General features: G+C 58.5%; 5 protein-coding genes and 1 non-coding gene across 6 annotated transcripts; 3 read left to right on the forward strand and 3 right to left on the reverse strand.

Annotated features, from left to right (window-relative positions):
* Positions 1 to 597: 597 nt before the first annotated feature.
* Positions 598 to 1,096, forward strand: VDAG_07218 (uncharacterized protein; the record flags this gene model as incomplete). The annotated part of the gene is made up of 2 exons (XM_009656123.1): positions 598 to 642; positions 812 to 1,096. The coding sequence occupies 2 exons, from the start codon at positions 598 to 600 to the stop codon at positions 1,094 to 1,096; spliced, it is 330 nt and encodes a 109-aa protein (XP_009654418.1).
* Positions 1,097 to 2,003: 907 nt separating this feature from the next.
* VDAG_07219 (translocation protein sec72) lies at positions 2,004 to 2,615 on the reverse strand (the record flags this gene model as incomplete). Its single annotated transcript, XM_009656124.1, has 1 exon — positions 2,004 to 2,615. One exon carries the CDS (start codon positions 2,613 to 2,615, stop codon positions 2,004 to 2,006), a length of 612 nt encoding a protein of 203 aa, XP_009654419.1.
* A 1,756-nt stretch (positions 2,616 to 4,371) lies between these two features.
* On the reverse strand, positions 4,372 to 4,487 carry VDAG_20032. Its single transcript, XR_692074.1, has one exon. It is a non-coding gene; the product is annotated as a 5S ribosomal RNA (ribosomal RNA).
* Positions 4,488 to 5,737: 1,250 nt separating this feature from the next.
* VDAG_07220 (uncharacterized protein) lies at positions 5,738 to 7,171 on the reverse strand (the record flags this gene model as incomplete). The annotated part of the gene is made up of 1 exon (XM_009656125.1): positions 5,738 to 7,171. One exon carries the CDS (start codon positions 7,169 to 7,171, stop codon positions 5,738 to 5,740), a length of 1,434 nt encoding a protein of 477 aa, XP_009654420.1.
* Positions 7,172 to 9,127: 1,956 nt separating this feature from the next.
* On the forward strand, positions 9,128 to 10,261 carry VDAG_07221 (endoglucanase-4; the record flags this gene model as incomplete). Its single annotated transcript, XM_009656126.1, has 1 exon — positions 9,128 to 10,261. One exon carries the CDS (start codon positions 9,128 to 9,130, stop codon positions 10,259 to 10,261), a length of 1,134 nt encoding a protein of 377 aa, XP_009654421.1.
* Positions 10,262 to 11,376: 1,115 nt separating this feature from the next.
* VDAG_07222 (metal dependent amidohydrolase) lies at positions 11,377 to 12,807 on the forward strand (the record flags this gene model as incomplete). Its single annotated transcript, XM_009656127.1, has 1 exon — positions 11,377 to 12,807. The coding sequence occupies one exon, from the start codon at positions 11,377 to 11,379 to the stop codon at positions 12,805 to 12,807; it is 1,431 nt and encodes a 476-aa protein (XP_009654422.1).
* Positions 12,808 to 12,817: the final 10 nt, after the last annotated feature.

Here is a 12,817-nt window from a genome sequence, read left to right on the forward strand (position 1 = left end):
GTGTGGTGGTGACGGTGACCGGGGGTCATGGCTGTCGAGGTCCGCCTAGACGTTTGAGATGGGAGATCCCAGGTCCCGCCTTCCTCCCTTTCGTCCACGTACCTTACTCTCTCTCCCCAAGACGCGCATTCCTGCCGCTCCTGCTTCTGCGCCTGCTCCTGCTCGTGAACCACGCGGCACGTACCTTCTCCCCCTCGTCCCTTGTCGTTCCTACGATACTTCCCTCCTTCATATTCAACTGGACAGAACCAAACAAATCCCCCCCCCCTTTCGCCTTGCCCCCTTTCGCAACCCCCTTTGCTTAAACCCCCCCATTCCCGAACGCGATCGATCCCCTCCGACCGACCGGCACTCGAAATCAGAAACACTCTCATCATCGAACCTGACGACAAGACAAAGACGGCGGCCCCCCAATTTCCGACAAGGCCCCCCCCCCTCCCACTCGCCTCGCCTCTAAACCTTCAACTCAAACCCCCCGTCACATCGTCTGTCTCCGCTCTTGTCTGCCTAACAGCCGGTTTGACCAAGATCGCTTCTCGACAAGGACCAAACTTTTTTTTCCTCACATCTGCGCATCGTCGTCATACTCCCGCCAACATGCCTGCTTCCCTGGAATCCGCCCGGCCCATCATGGCGCCCTCGGTATGTGACCCTGATTCGTCATGAAGCCCTTTCTTCCCTTTAATCACCTGTCCTGCCCTGTTCTCTCCGTCACGCGCACATATACACTCGCCGTCCACCACATCCAACGATCCATCTCCAACACCGTCTCTGCAATTGCCGCTGCTTCCCTTCATCTGACACAGGCCAGGCCCGCACCTCTGTCCGCTACAGTACGTACAGCATGGCGCCCACCGTCCTGACCACCGACTCGGCCCACGCCGAGCTGCGCGACATCGAGTCCGGCCTCGACCGCATGGAGAACAAGGCCCTGACGTCCCAACGCGTCGAGCTATCCGAGGAGAAGAGCGCCAACCTTAGCAAGCTCGCCCTCGGCGCCAAGCTCGAACGCGCCCTCGACAGGCGCATGAGCGGCCAGGACGCCGTCATGCGCCGACCCCCCGCCGCGAAGCTGAGCGAGAAGCAGGCCGTCTAAGCGGCCGCAGACGAGCAACGCCGCGACACTCTATCCTTTTCTTTTTTTTATCGGCATGATTCTTTTGCATGAAGAAAACGTGGGGTGAGGCTGTGGACGGATACGAATGATACCTTGAATACGGCGGCCGTACAGCAATGGACTGAAACGATTTTCAATGGCGTGGAGAGAGAGAGAGAAGGGGGGAGGCTCAGAAAGCTGCGGAAGAGGCCCGGCAACGAAACTTGAACGAATCGGAGTCGAGGGCTGAAGAGACGGTCCCGTGAACAAGGCGGTTTGTCAGGCACACGACATAGGACAGGCCGTCTTGAGCTCAGTCAATTCACGGGAGATAATAGACTTGAAGGGCGGAACGTAGAGGCGGTATGATGCTCCGCGCGTCTCGGATTCGTGGGCGCCGTAACCGGCAGACAGGCGTGGCGATAGTCGGTCTTGAGCATACCGGAAGGGGTGGTCAGAGGCATGGTTTATTGGAACTCGTCATTATATTGGGTTACTCAGCTGGCCACGGGGTCTTGATATCAATTTTTTTTCTCTACTCCTGAAGCTTCGTTGAGCTTTGCTATTATGAAGTGTTTGTCTGACTGTCTGTGAAAAGAACGAAAAAAAAGTGCAACGCGACTGCCGTTTTAAACCATGCTTCATCGTCCGCAGTGGACGACCATTTTGTCCGTCTCTCGAGGTATCCCATGCCACCCCCCAATTGCGAAAACTGATCATATCCGGTACAAAAAAAAACGAATTAGAAAACTCCTGCTCTCCCAGGCCCGACGTTGCCAAGCAGACGGTTCCTCCTGGCCCGCTCAGCGTTGGTGCTCTTCCGGCTCTTGAGTCTCTTGCTCCGCCTGACAGCCACAGACGCTCCGTGGGTGGCCAGGTACTGCATCGCGTCGAAAGCATCAACCACCTAAGCCTTGGAGCCCCTCGCGATGCGCGTCTCAATCTCCCTCAGCAGCGCGACGAGCTCGGCCTCCTCGCCCTCCATGCCGAGGCCGCGGCGCACCCACTCGCGCGCCTCCTCGAGGCGGCCCATCTCCTGCAGGCAGCGGCCGCGGCGCCACCAGGCCTTGGCGTTGCCGACCTTGCGCGCCTCGACGCTGGCCTCGGCGTCGACGCTGCCCTCGGCCCACTGCGTCAGCGCCATGTGCGCTTGCGCGCGGTTGGCGTACAGCCCGGCGACCTCCTCGCGCACGAGCTGGTTGGGCTCCCACGGCGGCCGCTGCAGCGCCATCTGGATGCCGAGCGTGTAGAACCGGATGGCGTCGGGGAACTTGCCCTTGCGGAACTCGCCGTTGCCGCTGTCGCGCAGCTTGGCCACGCCGGCGCTGCGCTTCGGGTTCACCGGCACCGGCGGCGGCGGGATGCCGTGCGGCGTCTCGAGGCCCAGCAGCGTCCGGTGCAGCGTGTTCAGCGCCTCGAGCTCCGTCGTCAGCGCGCGGTTCGAGCTCGGCGACGAGATGGCCTTGGACTGCGCGTCCATCTGCAGCGGCAGGGCGTCGAAGTGTGTGAGGGCCGACATGGTGGGCTGGCGGGGGGTCGTGGATTCGTCTTCTTTGGTGTGTGTGTGTGTCCGAGATGAATGGAAACTGATGGTCGGTAGGCGTCAGAGAGGTTTTGCTTCTTTATGGTGCCCGCTGCCGTAATCGTGTGCTGCGTTTGCAAGGGCTGGGTGTAGCTGTCGAGTCGTGATCGTCGCGTCTGGTAGCCCTCCGCCGTGCTTCGTCGTGTCACTCAAGGTGCCTCGATAGAGGACACTTTTCGGAAAGAGCTCCCTTATCGGACGCGGAACGTCATCACGTGCCGATAAGTTGTACCTTGGGGGAGTGGGGGCGCCAGCCGTCAGTGGTCTCACTGAACCCCTTTCTGCCCCAGCATGGAAACCTCAGTCCCGCCGGGCTGAGGGGGCAAGACATCCGTCTCACTGTCATTTTCGATGCAGCCGACCTTGTCCGTCTTGCTTTTGTATTTACACGGCCGAGCTAGACGGCCCGACCGTTTGTGCCTCCTTGAAACGACACATCATGCGGTCCGCGGAGCCTTGAGCTGCCGTTCCCTGGCCAGACCCTTGAATAGTTCCAGCGTCTACCGTCGCTGATTCTGGTCGAATGGTTCGTTACATCGTGGTAACGAGACCTCAAAAGTACTGTTGGGGGGACGGAGGTGTCAGGGCTGGAGGCGCCTCCACTTGTTATCACCGAAAGTAGAGCGTATGTTGCATGCTGAGCGTCTCGATAGATGCAGCTCATGCAGCAAACCAAAGGTCATTCTTTAAAGACTGATCGGACATGCCGCACAACCACCTACCTATCTTTGTTGTTAGGTTTTACGATATCAGCCGTCGGGCCGCTGCAGGGAACACTCCCAGGGATGTCGTGGGGCCATGACCATATGTCAAGAACAAACATAGGTTAAGCATTAAATATAGGTCAAGCCATGAGCCAAACCTATTGCTCATCACAAATGCAAGGACCGTCATGTATAAGCTGACGGAGAGCCGCAAGTCAACAACAGAGCAACAATGACTGTGATCGAGATCAGCGTGCATATACCCGCGCTGCCGCTTCAAGTGCCGCCGCGGGGATGGCGGTAATGTCTGAGATCCGGCGACGATCCGGCGGGAGATGAGACTACCGGTTCACTCGCGCTCAGCAATAACGTCCGCGGTCATGCAAGGCTGACAATGGTCATGCTGCCACGAGCAGGGGGGTAGTACATGTATAGGTGATATGGGGCGAGATCAACTACCAAAGTTCCTTTAGGCGGTACGTACTGGCATTGTTCCTTCTTAGGTGCTTCATGGAAAAATTGCCTTGACCTGGACATCATTTTCTGCGCGACCTGCGCTAGGTAGCAGAGATCAGGCTACTCAAGATCGCCTAACGCGGTGATTCAACGCCTTGATCGGAGCAGAATCGTTCGCATGATGCGAAGCGGATGCAATCAGGTTCATTCTAGGGATTCTCTCATATAAAGCGGATTATTCCGGGGTCAATTAGTAGACTTGGCCTGAAGTCTGACAAAAGCCGGGCGTTGGCAACAGAACACGCGCGGCCGCACGCACCTGCTCAACTAGCTTCACGGTTGGCATTTCTACATCTCAGACTGCCAGAATTCAAAAATCAGTCCATGGATCCAAGATTCGACACTCACTCATACCGTGATACAAAACGTCACTCTAAATGGTATCAAAACTTTGGGCTGATGGGCACGATATGGGGCGGCCCACAGATACCCAAAACTGCGAATGGAGCCACTTTCGAAATAAAAACATAAAAAACATACAACATCAGGGATTCGCTGGTGGTCACCCACCCAACTACTAGTCCGACCCTCACTGGCTTATCTATGGGAGAGCGGACGGGATCCCGAGTTCTCCAGTAGGTATGGTCGTATGTGCTTGAAGGGGCTGTTCAGCAGGCTCAAGTCGTAGATGCAAACGGATCATGAGGATGCCGGAGTCAACGACCTATCTGCAGCCGATGTGCACCGTAAGCATGTGGATCCCTCTTGACGTTGCAGAGTTAGCAATCCAAGTGTTGTTGATGTACGAACTTTCATCTCCCTCTTGGCTTTCTTCAAGAGGCCGAGGAGACGCCCACAGACCCAAAACAAACTTTTGGCCTGGTGACCCAAAGAATCACAGCCGGCAAGACGGAGTTTTTCCACCAGATGACGCTTTTTACATTTGGACTGCGGGATAGGTCCCCAAGCATGATAGGGTTCCCGCCTTCCGAAATCTGGATCGGGGTGTAGCCTCCTGGCCTGCAGCTAAGGACAGACTGCGACTCGTACCCTCTACATGTATAGCTGTGATACGAGTTCGTAGCTGAATTGGTTGATTTCAGTCCGAACATTTCTCTTCCTGATTTCTCGCTTGGAAACTCTTGTTTTCTTGTATATCCATGTGTATTAGTCGGTGTGATGTCACCTCGGCTACGTTCAAGTGCTACCTTGCAGCACGGGACACCTCAAGGTACTAACTCTAGAGAGCAACGGTCGTTGCCGAAAGCTAGATGAAAGGCCACAAATGCACCTATCAACATTCCCGGAAAAAGGTGTCGTTTGTGCCGACTGCCACGCTTGCAACGACCAATGCCACATGGCAAGGTATATCATATGAAGCCGTTGCGCGTCGCCACCCGCCTACGTCACGAACTTGCCGCGGAGCCGACGGAACCCTGACCGACGCGGTTCTTTGTTTAACACTGGGGCTTTTGTGTTCCTTCGATGAAATCTTACTTTCAGTCTGCATGGAGCATCGTGGTGCCTGTGGCTGCCACCTGGCCTGGAAACGGAGCTGCTGGCATGTACCCGATTCTGCAGGCGCGTCAGCTCAACGAGTCAGGATGAGTACATGTACGCCGCTCAACCAGTTCTTTAAATTTACGGCGGCCGGCTTCTATCCGCGGAGCATAAGAGACACGGGAAGATCTTGGTCTCGCGGCCTCGTGGCAGGAAATTGCAAGCAGTCTGGGATCACCTGGGAAACACAACGTCGTCATAGAACATCACACTTGATCATGTCGATATACAGATGCTGTGAAATAAAGAAAAGGGTATCATAGGATAACTTAGCAAAACACTGCGCATCTCTTCCATGCCGCCATCCTGCAACCCTCAAGGCCACTCCATCGCGTCAACTCAACCCTTCTGTCCCATCGTGACCGTCTCGCGGCCTTTGCCATCTATGATTGAAGCCATGGCAACGACAATCTCTCCCTCCTTTTCTATCTGATCGAAAGCAGGCGGCGCCTCTCCATCGGTAGGTGGCTGGATCCAGGTCTCGTCCGCCGGCGGGCGCACCCAGCTCGGTTCTGCCGCGGGGCCGTAGCTCGGCGCCAGGATGATCAGCGGAGCGGTCATCTCATAGCCGACATCCTCGTCCGCGACGTTCATGCGCACGCGCCATTTCAGCTGATGCGAGTGTCGGATATTCCACGTCGTGAACGAGGGGTGAAAAGTCCCCATGGGGCAGTGCGGCTCGCGGAATCCGACCTGGTGGCCGCACGCGTCGAGGCGGAGATCGAGAAGCGCGCCAAAGTCGCAGGGCGCGACGGCGTCGCCGCAGGGGATGAGGACGGGCTTCTCGAGCCTCGACAGGGGCCCGCGCAGCTGGAGGGGCTTCTTTTCCGTGTCGTCGGCCTTCTTGGCGCTGAAGGTGCCGACGCAGCGGATGGCTGTCGTGCTGTGAATCTCCATTTCAATGTCGACGAGCTTGACTTGCTGCGGCACATTGGCAATGTCTTCCGAGGTGCGGCCCCAGTCGGGGACGGCCTTGACGTAAAAGGGGATGGCGCGTGGGCTGCCGAGCTGGATGACGGTTGGGTAGTCGACCTGCAGTGAGTAGGCGAACCGCGGCAGCTTCGAAGAGCCGAAGAGCTTGCGCGTCTTCTGATGGAAGCTCAGCTCGGCCGTTTCCATGCCAGGGACGAGGCGATGGGAGGCGACGACGCGAAGCGTCTTGGACGTCTTGAGGTGGCTGGAGGGGTCGACAGGACTGGCGGTCGCGGCACGAATATGGAGGGGGAGGTCGGCCTCCTTGGAATCGAAATGCCCCTCGCGAGTGTAGCGAAGCTCGGCATGCAGCCAGTACTCGACAAAACTGTGGTGTTTTTGCGAGAAGAAGCCAATGTCTCTGGCGTAAAACGTCGGGGGCAAAGCGGTGGACGCGACAGTCTCGGGGTCCAAAGGCAGGAAGCACATGTCGGCATCGTTGGTCCGAGGGTTGAGAGCGAGGGGGCTGATGTGTGTCGGTATAGTGACTGCAAAGGGCCATTCTGTTGTCTCGTCGTCATTGGGAATGTGTAGTGGCCCTTCATGGATAGTCTGCGTCATCTCATGAGGGTCGAAGTAATTGCACCGGCCACGATACGTGGCGCTCGTTTGACCATTGCTGACAACCAAGTGTGATTTGGAGCGGCCGTGAAGCTGAATCTTGACGGTTGCATGGGGGCTGACGAGACCATGCTTACGTGCGACAACTCCTATGAGGGTGTCACCAGCCGAGAAGAGTGGGTTGGGTGCTTCAAGGCGGATGCTGAGTACATTGCTGGTCTTGGCGATTGTTCGTGGCATTGCGAGGGTATGAGAAGTACGAGAGTTGTGAACAGCGTGGATACAGAGTCGTGCACCAATTCAATGACTCGGGTGACAGAGGATTCATATACTCGCGACACGCATGACGCACCTGGGTAGGTAGGAATGTAGGTAGGTAGCAAGTCGTGGGCGAACTGAGGCCCGAGGCTGTCGTGATGGGCGCTCGACGGTGGTTGGCTTACGTGTGCGGCGCAGTTGCTTGGCTGGGCTGCCCGACACAAGGCTGATGGGGCGCGGGGAGTGGCTATGGGATTCCTCTGGGCCACTAAAGGAAGTGGCGTGGGGGGCGGCAGGATGCGGCAGGAAGCGGGAAGGAAGAAGGCCTGGCAGCGCTGTACCTTCCGTCCCCAGTTGGTCGCCACTGAACATGTACGTCAGAGGTTCCTTCCTCATTCCCCAGTGACCCTGTTCGTCTGTCGCTGAAGGACGAAATATGAATGAAGGATTCGGCACTTGGGCAACTACGACCAAACCATCTGGGCAAGTGAAGTGGGTGAAGCCGTTCTTTCCGTTATCCGAGACCCCAGAGCCCAGGTCCCAGCTCCTACCCACGCGACAGCATCGTCTTTTGCAGTGCACCAATTTCTTCCCAAATGATCAACAACCCCTGCCTTTTGCAATCTGCAACCAACGAGTCGCGGCCCGCGACTTCAGCTCATCAATCGATCGTCCGTCTTACCGTTTAGCTCTGATCGCCTCGCATCACTAGTCCCATTGGCCACTGGGGCTTTGATAGTCAACCGTCACATCGATGGCATAGCTGCGGCCTAGCACTACAGACGACCCAGCGGCTCCGATGTCGATTTCCGACCCAAGATGATCATGTCTCTACTCTACCATGGCCGGCCAGCCCGGACAACGCGCCCACCCAACCGGCGGCCCGCCATCCATGGATGCCGCCAACGGACAACATGGCACCTGTCATAGCTGCTGGCTGAATCTATCGACCAATCTTTGGCAGACATCCGCTGCCGCAGGCAAAGCGCGAACAGATCCCAACAAACCCAGCAGCAATCTCGATTTGCAAATCCCCGTTTCATCGTACTGCAAGTAAATGCAAGCGAGGTGGGCGCTCCCCAGTCTTGCAGCCCGGTTTTTCAGGTCGAGGCCAGGGCGCCGGTTTCATCGCAGCGCTAAGACGTACAGATGCGCCCCTGGGGCGCTTTATCCCCGGCGCCGACGACTACCTGCCAGGCCTGGCCAGGACACTGCTCCGGCCAGGCGATGAGTGCGGCTCTGATTACCACTGCTGACAGCTCCATCGCGGAATGGCCGACCGGGGTTGGGATTCGCCGCGCACGTCCACAATGTTCGGGTGACTGCCGCAAGAAGCCAAGCAGATCACGAACAAGCAAGGCCGGCCTAGGAGCGGGGGGCCAGCCAGCCGACATCAGACGACGGAAGATTTTCCGTGGCCCAACACTGCTGCAATGCATGTTCCCTACTGTTTCGGCTTGATGACCTCGAGTGCAGTGTCTCCAGCGAGCTTCGACCAACACGAGCGGCTATGCTGTCGATGAGCGCCTCCATCAGATCGTCGTGTCATGAATGGGTCATCGGAAAGGCAGGGGCGGGAAAGGGGTAGCGAAGAGAGTATGTGGGCTTCTACGCGACAGAGTCTTCCCAGTTGACAAGGAGGAGGAGTCGTCGTCGAGAAGAATAAAGGCAGCGCCGCCGCTCCCCTCGACATCGTCTTGCCTCTCCTCTCCTCAGCAGCTTCTTCCTGTACACATTCTTTGGTTCTTTCAACCTTCTACCTTCTTTTTCACCATCCACTTCACATTCGTCGTCTTCACTGTGTGAAGCTGGGACACTCTTTTACCATCACTCATTGAATCAACACATTTGCATCTTCTTTCTTGCAAACATCGTCCAACCCACTAGCTCCAGCCTTTGACAGCCCACCTTATTTCACCACACACTTCAAACATCAACATGTCTTCCATCAAGTCTACCATTGCCCTTGCTGGCGCCTTCGCCACCACGGCCCTCGCCCACGGCACTGTCACCGGCTTCGCTGCCGACGGCAAGTACGAGGGCGGCTACAAGCTCAGCTACTACTACGACAAGATCAACAAGCAGCCTGTGCCTGAGGTCGCCGCTTGGTCTGCCGAGAACCTCGACAACGGCTTCGTTGACGGCACTGGCTACGCCACCTCTGATATTGCCTGCCACATCAAGTCGGCGCCCGGTGCCACCACGGCCTCGGTCGTTGCCGGCGGCAAGGTCGACTTCTTCTGGTCCGACTGGCCCGAGTCTCACTTTGGCCCCGTCTTCACCTACGTCGCCAACTGCGGCGGCGACTGCTCGGCCGCTGACAAGGCGACGCTCGAATGGGTCAAGATTGACGAAGCTGGCTACAACGCCGAGACCAAGACGTGGGCTGCCACGGATCTGATCGCCAACAACAACACCTGGACCACCACTGTTCCCGCCACTCTGGCTGCTGGCAACTACGTCTTCCGCCACGAGATCATTGCCATGCACGGCGCTGGTGCCGTCAACGGTGCCCAGAACTACCCCCAGTGCATCAACATTGCCGTCACTGGCTCCGGTACTGACTCGCCCACTGGTGTTGTCGCCACGAAGCTCTACACTGCTGAGGACCCTGGCATCCACTTTGAGCCCTACGGCGACGTCAGCGGCTACAAGATTCCTGGTCCGGCCCTCTGGACCGGCGGTGCCTCTGCTCCCGCTCCCACGACCCCGACGACCCCTGGCGGCGGCAACGGTACCGAGCCCGCCGTCCCCGTGACCCCTACGGCTCCCGTCGAAGAGGTTCCCTCGACCCCCGTCACCCCCATTGAGTCATCGGCCCCAGCTCCTGTTGCCACCGAGGCTCCCGTCACTCCCGAGCCCACCACTCCTGAGCCCACCACTCCTGAGCCCACCACTCCTGAGCCTACCACCCCCGAGCCCACCACCCCCGAGACTCCCACGACGCCGGCGCCTACCACGCCCGACGACGTCCTGCCCGAGAACTTCACCCTCAAGACCTTCATTGACTGGCTGAGCCAGTACCTTCCCGAGGGTAACGCGCGCCGCCACGCTCGCGACATGATGAACTAGACGAAACGTCATGAACAAGATGTACCAAGGCTTGGAATTGTGAACGCGCTTTTGGATTCCATGTGTATATATTCATTCTTCTTCTCTGGTGTAAATAGCTGGTCAATTGAACCAGGATGTGTTTCCATCTACGCTGTCGTGGTGCTGACGTGCTGTGGCTCGTGTCATTACCGAACTTGGAACCGGGCTTCCATCTGATGTGGTCGATCTCATAGCCGATCAAACCTAATGTACTCGGCCGACCCGTTATGGATCAGTGGGGGCAGTTCATCATACATGACGATGGCGATCATACGAATACAACATCAAACTGAGAGCTGCTTCGACATGGCTCATCATTATGATCTCAAGCCAGGCTTGCCTCTACGATTTACAAGATGCCTGTTAGACAGCTCTCTCTACGGAGCCTGGGAGCGTCCCTTGACTCACAATCATTTGTGGTCGGGTGGCCCGTATCAGCTATCAGGATGGCTATCAGGGGTCCTGTCGGAGTTCGCCGACGATTTGATTTCGGGAGCCTCTTGGGCGAGAGAAGCCAGACCGCTGGAATCTGCCCTGTCTCGGCCCCTCACATGATTTCTCCACACCCGGCTCCCCCAAGATCTGCCCTCCAAGATCTCTCACATGGCCGAGGGTGCCGGATTGCCGTCTCGTGTCCGCGATTGCAGATAAAGAACGAGATCTAGACGGGTGATAGACAGCAGGGCTCAACACATGGCAGGGTTCATTTCGCAACGTCGCAGTGGCTGACCGATATCGAAGTTTGGTTCCTGGCTAGCGACCCGGGTCCGGAAGGTCATGTCCATAATTGATAGCGCCAGGCCCAAAGCAGACCATCGCCCCGTCTGGTGATTGCTTGTCCCAAGCATTTCGGTGCGGGGATGGCTGGTCAGGGGTATATGTATCACTGGAGAAGGATGCCGCCGACTTGAGAGCTGCTCCAGCGGCATTGTCATGACAAAGGGTTTGTGAGGTTGAGTGTTATTTGTTATTACATAGGGCCAGGCCTCCCGAAAACCTGTCATTGATATTCAACCTTCTCTCGGGACGCTTTCCTTTGATCTTTTTTTTCGGGCGCCGTCCATTCAGTCTGTCACTACCTCAGCTCCATCATCATGACGCTCGCCAAGTCTCTCGCTGCGGCCCTGTCGTGGCTCACCCTGGTCCAAGCGACCTGCCAGGTGACTTCGACATCTGACTCTGGCACGACGCTGTTCAAGGGAACGGTCCTCACCTCGGCCGGCGCACTGCCCAACGCGCGCCTTCTCGTCAGCAATGGGCGCATCAGCTATGTCGGCCGCCAGTGCGGTTTCAAGGCCGACGAGTCGGACGCCACCGTCATCGAGTGTGTCGGCTCGGTCATCTCACCGGGCTTCATCAACACGCACGAACACATCGAGTACGCGACGGTGACGCCCCTCAAGGACATTGGCGAGCGCGCCGACCACCGACACGACTGGCGCCGCGGCCTGCGAGGCCACACCATCCGTCCGGCGCCCGTCAACGGGTCGGCCGTCGAGGCCACGGCCTGGGGCGAGCTCCGCCACCTCTTCTCCGGCACGACCTCGATTGTGGGCGGCGCCATGGCGCCCGGCCTGACGCGCAACCTTGACTACGTCGCCGGCGTGGGCCCGGAGATCCCCGCGCCCGTCGCCACCTGGGACATCTTCCCGCTCAACGACGCCGCCGGCATCCTGCGCAACGGCGACTGCGACTACGGCCCCAACATGACGACGGCCGAAAAGGCCGGCAAGCTGTACCGCTACATGGCGCACGTCGGCGAGGGCGTCGACGCCGAGGCCGAGAACGAGTTTCGCTGTCTGTCGAGCGCGACGTACGACACGACTCCCATGGCTGGCGGCGGCGGGCTCAGCACCGACATTATCGCGCCCAACCTCGCCCTCATCCACGCCCTCGGCCTGACGAAGAGCGACTTTGACCTCGTCGCCGCGCGCCAGGCCACCGTCGTCTGGTCGCCCCGCAGCAACGTATTCCTGTACGGCAAGACGCTCGACGTCCAGTACCTCCTCGACGCCGGCATTACGGTCGCCCTCGGCACCGACTGGCTGCCGTCGGGGTCGGCGACCATGGCGAGGGAGGCCGTCTGCGGCTTCGCGGCCACCAAGGCTTGCTACGGCCACGCGCTCGACGCCAAGACGCTCTGGGAGATGATGACCATCAACGCCGCCAAGGTGGCGGGCTTTGACCGCCATCTCGGCTCGTTCGAGGTCGGCAAGCTGGCGGACGTGGCCGTCTTTGCGGGTGCGCCGAGGGAGGATGCCTTTGCGCAGGCCGTCTTCTCGTCGGGCGAGGACGTCGAGCTCGTCATGCGCGGCGGCAAGGTTCTGCTGGCCGCGGAGAAGATCAAGCGGGCTGCCACTGGTGCGTGCGAGTCTGTGGTCGTCGGCCACTCGAACAAGACCCTCTGTGTGGAGGAGGAGCTTGGGAGGAGCTATGCCGAGTTTGAGAGCAAGCTTGGGGGTGTCTACCCTGCGCTTCTGCCGGGGGTGCCGTCGGGGGAGCCTACGTGTGAGCCGACGAGGTGATTTGGGCCTG

This window comes from Verticillium dahliae, genomic scaffold (genome assembly GCF_000150675.1).
Source record: "Verticillium dahliae VdLs.17 supercont1.16 genomic scaffold, whole genome shotgun sequence".
NCBI lineage: Eukaryota > Fungi > Ascomycota > Sordariomycetes > Glomerellales > Plectosphaerellaceae > Verticillium > Verticillium dahliae.